The sequence below is a fragment of the Eubalaena glacialis genome, chromosome 3 (genome assembly GCF_028564815.1).
Source record: "Eubalaena glacialis isolate mEubGla1 chromosome 3, mEubGla1.1.hap2.+ XY, whole genome shotgun sequence".
NCBI classification, from domain to species: Eukaryota; Metazoa; Chordata; class Mammalia; order Artiodactyla; family Balaenidae; genus Eubalaena; species Eubalaena glacialis.
The window spans coordinates 65062038-65068786 of NC_083718.1; the positions used below are offsets into that span (position 1 = coordinate 65062038).

The following is a 6749-nucleotide window of genomic DNA, read 5'->3' on the forward strand; positions in this document are numbered from 1 at the left end:
AAGCAACAATGATTGCAATTACCAAACACGAAACACACTCATACTATGTCATAATATTGACATTCAGTCCAGTAATCCTCCACTGTAACAGCTCCTTTACTTTGCAGTGAAAATTGATCTGTATATTCTTTGCCTCTGAGTCCTTGTGGGATTTTTTTTTTTAATTCAAACAGAAAGTCACAAAAATTATAATCATCCTCATCAGTTCACTCAGTTCGAATTGACTTTTAAGAGCTGTGTTATCTCAGACAAGCTGCTCAGTCTCTTTCTAAACCTTCGAGTTTGTCCATTTGTGAGCTGGGGCAGCCGTCCCTCTATCGAGGGCAGTTCCGACCAGGTCGGATACCTTGTCACCATCATTAGATGCCCTGCGACCTGCCTATGGGGAACTCGGTCTCCCCAAAGAAACACACCTCCCCCAGCATTCTCCAGACCCTCCCTGTAGCTGCTGCCCAGGGGATGGTGCAGGCCCAGGACTCCTCCCCCCAGCGGCAGGCTCTGTGATGTCACGGTTTGCTGCCGGCCGCTCTGGGGACCCAAGTGCCACACCCCGTGCTTGCCAGCTCATGACTGGATGAGAGGCTCGTGGGCAGAGGCCGTCGGTGTCCCTGCGTCAGTCATTCATGGAGCTGACGAAGCACCCCGTCCCGGGGCTGCCGTCTTTCCACGTCCTGGGCGTGAAGGGAGGGTTCTGAATCCTGGACCTCGACAGCAGGCTGTCTGTAGGCATTTCCCTCCCTGCTCCTCCATCTCCCCTGCCGGGACCTTTGGAAAACTCCTCTCTGCCTTGACCTATGTTTCTTGGCCTGAGCCTCTGTCACGGAATTCTGGGGGGAATGGCCATGGGCAGGGACTCAGACCAGGCCTCCTGTCGTGGAGAATTTCCCCAGAGGCAGAACATTCCCTGAAGATGCTCTCCCACTGGCAGCCCGGAGGGTTGAACCACTGGTAACACCCTCCCTTGTAGGCCCGAGTCCCTCCTGTGACTTGAAGGACGGGAGGGTCTCTGTCTCTCCTCGGGCTCTCTCCCTCTTCTCAGACAACCAGCAGGAATCCAGAGGCAGAGTGACATTCATTCATTTAACAGATATTTACTTGCCAAGCCCTTGCTTTGAGCAGACACTGCACTAGGTTCTGGAGATGTAATGGTAAACTGCCCTCACGGGGCTTTCCATCTAGTGGGAAAGACAGCCATCCCATGTGCTTTAAATGGGTGAGTTGTGTGGGATGCGAATTATACCTCAATAATTCTGCTTTTAATAAGGGTTATAAGGGTGATGAGAGCTATGGAAGGGGAAGCCGAGTGCCGTGAGGACGCGTAACGGAGTTGTATGTGCCCCCTGTTGGGGAGAACTTGTCAGGGGGAGGAGGGCGGTGTTAGAAAAGCTTCTCTGAGGAAGTGATGTTAAAACCTGAAGAGTGAATAGGAGGTGACCAGGCAAAAAGGAGTACGGAGACAGTGTCGTAGGCCAGCGGTCCCCAACCTTTTGGGCACCAGGGACCGGTTTCGTGGAAGACAGTTTTTCCACGGACGGGGGAGGGGGGGATGGCTCAGGCAGTGATGCCAGTGATGGGGGGGCCGCAGGTGAAGCTCCGCTCGCCCGCCTGCCGCTCCCCTCCTGCTGTGCGGCCCGGTTCCTAACAGGCCGCAGCCCGGCACCGATCCGCGGCCCAGGGGTTGGGGACCCCTGTGGTAGGCAGAAGAAAGAGCATGGGCTTCGGGGTCACACAGACCGGGGTGTGAGCTTCAGCCCCGCTGTTCATTAGCTGTGTCCTCACGAGTGATGACTTCCGCTGATGAGGCACATGCTGTGTGCCAGGCGATGTGTCACATCTTCACACGTCTCAACTCAGAATCCTCCCAACAACTCTGTGAGGTAGAGAGAATTACGATCCCCATTTCGTAGACATGGAAGGATGCTGAGGGACTAAATATCCTGCCTGTGATCCTAGATCTGTCCGATTTGGGAAGCTGTGTGCTTAACCACCATGTTGTGAAGTCCGCTAGAGGAACACGCCTTTTCAGGTTGTTCTGCAAAAACAAATGAGGAGCTCCCAGCTCCCCTTTCTTCCTAGTTTCCTGAGCACCAAGGCCTTGAAGGACTGATAGCTGGAGACTAAGACGGAACAAGACTGGTCCCAACGCCTGCCCCGGTGTGGGGTCCGGGTCCTGCTCAGCCCTCCTGCCCTTCCCCACCCTGGTCCCCCCCGCCCCGCCCCTGCCCGCCCGCCTGCCCGCCCGCCTGCCCAGCTCTCTCTCATAGGACTTCCTTCCTTTCTGCCTTTTCCCCACTTTTTGGGGGGCATATTTCTCAATCCATTTTTGGCCCCCAAAGAACTTTACATGTTCGGGTTTTAAATGTTTATTTAGCACAGCATACCTTAACTAGAATGATAGAAATTCAAACTGTAAGAAGAATCACTCTGAACACAAAGCCCCTTTAATAGGGCCCCGTCCTCCGCTCAGCCCGACTGCCCTTCCCCGTTCCAGGTCTGGCGGACTCATCACTTGTGAGTCTGCTCGCCGTGGCAGGTACCCCGTCCACCTGGATAGCGCTGCTGTATTTTTGGTGTGTCTGAAGCAGCCCCAGTGGCTGGCTGCAAACTCCCTGAAATGGGACGAGAGACAGTGTGTGTCCTGGGCAAATGCTGCAGGGCACTTGGTTGCACCAATTGTGGGTTTGAATCAATGAAAGGGGAGAGAGGGACGCAAGGGCTGTGAGCGAGGGCGAGAAAGGTGGCGAGAAGGACTTGGTGTTGCCTGTTGTAGGAGCACAATCTGCCCTTGGTTTTAGGAACGGACGTCATGCTGCTCGAAGACTTCACGTCTGATGACAACCCTCCCTCCCACACTTGCCCACCCAAGAGGCGGAGCTCGGTGACGTTCGAAGATGAAGTGGAACAAATCAGAGGTTGGTTTCTGTGACTGATGGCTTCAGGGAAACAGGGGAAAGGAGAGGATCTTAGGAAAGTTCCTTGGCTCAGCCTGCTCCCATCCCCAGCACACCAGGGCTCCCACCTTTGCCCAGCCCCGTGTCGCTCCCAACCCTGCCGGTCTCACTTGAGTCCTTAGGCTTCCAACTCTCGGAGCAAGCAGCATCTAAGGCTGGGCAAGCAGTGGCCTACGTAGACAGACAGACAGACACACACACACACACACACACACACAATTCCCGTCTCCTCCCTCAGGAAGTTGCCCGACTGGATACAACAGTTTCTGAGCCCTCCGTGGCTTCTTTCCTTTATGGATGATGTGTGGTTATGAATCTGAACCTGCCCTCTTTGAGCCTCAGCTTCCTCACGTGGGAAATAGAAGTAATTGCCCAGTGAGTGCGCCGACTTCACCGGAGGCCAAGGCTGCCGTCTTGATTGGCCTGTTGCCTCTGAAGCTGACGGGGGCGCTGGGATCCCGTGAGAGGAACGAGTTCTGCTATAATCCAGTCCCTACGTTTTTCTGCTCCAGTTGTTCTGAATTCAACCCTCAGCACTCTCGGTGCCTCTGGAACTTGGGGTCTAGTTTCCCATCCAGATATGCTGATTGATTAGAAGAGTGACAAAGGAGCCATCCAGGCTGCCCACAGATGGAAGAATCTCTTTTCTTCTGAATCCCACCCGGTGGTGAGGACAGCCACCGACATGGCCGGATGTGGGTGTGGTGGAAGAGTCCAGGGACTTTAAGATATAAATTCTTCAGAAATGCTGAGTACCAAAATAAATATGGGCCGGCTCAGAGTTTCAGATTCATAATTTGTCCTATCTCTTCTACCACCCCCTCCCTGATTCCAGATGAATGGAGGGGTGGTCATGGACGTCAGGGAGGCAGATATCAACTCGTCTGCTTTACGGGCAAAGTGGATTCAAGAACGGAGCCGGGATTAGCAGCTTCATGGGCTTTATAATATGTTACTCCCGTGTTAAAAAAATGGATTGAAGCCCTCCGCAATCCACCCAGCCCGCATAGGGCCAAGCCTGCCCCATCCAGCCTACGTGTTGGGGGATGGCAGTTCCAAAGGCGCCTTCTCTGCACGCAGGGCAGGGAGCAGGCACGTATGTAAGACCATGTCAGTCCTCCCGGGAGTGAGTGGCAGGGCAGAGGTCCTCCCCTCTTTCCCTCCTGGAGCGTGGGGTGGAAGTTGCCTACTCCAGACAACGTGAGGTCTAGGGGATACGCCGTTCCTCCCAAAATGTCAGGAGAGAAACAGGCAGTGAGGTTAATAGTCATAAGGCCCTGGATGTGAAATTGAAGGGCCCCCTCCTTCCCTCCCTCCCTCCCTCCTTCCCTCCCTTCCTCCTTCCCTCCCTCCCTCCCTCCCTCCCTCCCTCCTGTGCACTTTAGGCGTCAGGGGTCCTAATCCTGGGGGAAGGGGCACCCGAACCTCCTGTCCTGAGGTTCTCCATGGCTTTGGGGAATCTCTGAGCGAGGGTGGAGAGGACGGAGACCACATTCAGGTTTGTGGAAGTTTAGAGCCGAAGCTATTACACACTCCGGGGAGCTGAAAGACCAGAGAACTCTTTCAAAGATGTAAAAATTTGAATGTCATGAATAGAAAGTGTTTATCAAGCCTTTTCTATGAGCCAGACCTAGGCTAAAGCACCTTAGGAAGAGCTGTCTAATTATCACGGGAACCCGATGACGTAAGGGGTGTGCCATGATCTTCTCTTTACAGATGAGGAAACTGACATTAGATTAAATTACTTCTGAGATTTCCCCGATAGTAAGTAGGGGAGTCAAGGATTGTCACCTTACAGACTGTGACTCCAGAACCCACACCCTTAACCTCGGTTTGCTTCCCCTCCAAGGGGCAGTGAAGCACGAGCAGGCCTATCCCGGGATAGCCATGGTCCTGGTCCCTCGCTAACCTTTTTTCTGCCTTCTCTCTCAGAAGCTGCCAAGAACCCTATTCTTCACGTGAAAGCCGAAGTGCACAAGTCCTTGGACAGTTACGCAGCCAGCTTGGCCAAAGCCATAGAGGCTGAAGCCAAAGTCAACTTATTTGGGGAGGAGGCTTTGCCTGGGGTCTTGCTTGCAGCACGGACCGTCCCCGGGCTTGGCTTTGGGAGCCGCCGAGGCAGCAGAACGCTGGCGAGTCAGAGGCTGCAGAGCATCAAAGAGGGGAACGTTCTAGCCGCGGAGCAGACGTGAGGGTGGATGCCCGTCACCATCTGTGCCGGGGGCCCGGGAGCAACATCTGGTGTGCAGCCATCAGAAAGAACACTGAAAGCAATGTCTGTAAGTGACTTCCGTGTCTCTGTGAGACCACACGTGGGTTCCTTGAGGTCCCAGCGATGGGACCAGAGGCATCTAGAGCACAAAGCAAAGCCGACGGAGGTGTGGCTGAGACTTTGTGGGAGGTGGGCCGTAGAGGGGAACTAGAGACCACAGCTTAGAAGGAGACCGCCATGTGGGTCACTTCCTCCTCTGCACAACCGGTGCCCTGGGGGTCCAGCCACGCACCGTCCCGGAGGCCTCAGGAGGCGAGCCCTTCCCAGTGCACTTCGGAGGATGGCGCTTCTTCTGCGTGGTTGATGTGGGCCCTGTGGGGCCATCAGTTTTACACTTAATGGTCCCCAGAGGAGAGCCCAGGAGCCGAGCTCCCAAGATCCAGGCACTGTGCCCTGGGGTCCTGGTTATGACCTCGCCTCTGGTGGCGCCACCTGCTGGTGCTAGTAGGGACAGCTCACGGGCCGCTGGGTGGACGCAACAGGCCTGGGGCTGCTGTGGCTGAGGATGGGGCCACCTCCCTTGTGACTGAGTCTTTGCTATTTCATAAGAAGGGAGAAACCACTTTAAAAGACAGGAGGAAGGAGCAGATACCAGATGTTTCATTTCTAGAATTAAAACAAAAAAATCCATTTGGTTAGGATAAAACCACGATCTTACTGAGCCTGAACGGGCCATGGGGCCAAGCGCTGCTGGGAACTAGAGATACTGTTATCGTTGGAGGGAATCCCCTTCACCTAGGAAAACCTCATGGAATAGACTCTGCTTGTGATGTTTGATGGACTGTTTCCATTAGCTGGCCTCCAGGGAATACTCCCGTAGGCAGCAGCTACTGTTTCCCCACCCTGAGCCGTGTAAGACGAGACAGACTTGAAGAAACGCTGGACCTGGCGTCAGCAACCTGTGTGCCGGCCCGGCTCCGCCGTACCTTCCTCATGTCATTGGGACTCCCTGTCACCTCTAGGCCATCTGGAAAATAAGATAAGGGGGTGAGGAGGTGGATTGAATGGTGGCCAGGATCATTTCTAACTCTGATCTTTGAGGTTCTCTGAATTTGTAAGTTAGAAAAAAAAAAGTGACCCATGGACCAACATTTGCACAGCTTTTGAGTGTGGCTTCTAATGGGCATGTGAAGCACTGCAAGCCTGGGTACGTGGGCTGATCCGATGTGTCTAGAGCTCAGCTCTGACGGGATGCCAGCCGGCAAGACACATAAATGGGGGCAGAGGGCACCTCCTCAGAGGCGGAAGTGGGCCACGCATTGTGACTTGTATGTTAGAGCTCTCTCCCTTGGAGCTGGGATGGCAGTTGAATGTGTGGGCTTGGAGCGGTGGCTGTGGTGTCTTGAAACACCTGTGCCTGCCCTTCAGCTTGGGTGATTAGGTCAGCCAAGTGCAGGCCTTTCCCCGCCTTCGGAATTCCTGGTGGTCAGCGGAGGGTAGATACTGACGAGATCTACCTGCGTCTGCTATGAGGCAGCCATCCCAGAAAGTGAATCACTTTTGTGGTGTTCCGTTGGAGTCTAGCT

The 6749-nt window shown here is 54.3% G+C and overlaps 1 protein-coding gene across 5 annotated transcripts in view; it reads left to right on the top strand.

Moving 5' to 3' along the window:
- GPR161 (G protein-coupled receptor 161) overlaps nt 1–5488 on the top strand; it is a 47270-nt gene extending 41782 nt beyond the window's left edge. For 4 of the 5 annotated variants that reach the window (XM_061185752.1, XM_061185757.1, XM_061185756.1 and 1 more), the window contains 2 exons: nt 2796–2912; nt 4884–5488. In XM_061185752.1, the coding sequence (XP_061041735.1) occupies nt 2796–2912; nt 4884–5143 (377 nt within the window). In that variant the 3' untranslated portion in view covers nt 5144–5488. The remainder of the gene's footprint in view (nt 1–2795; nt 2913–4883) is intronic. The other variant, XM_061185754.1, reaches the window with a different exon arrangement.
- The last annotated feature ends 1261 nt before the right edge of the window (nt 5489–6749 follow it).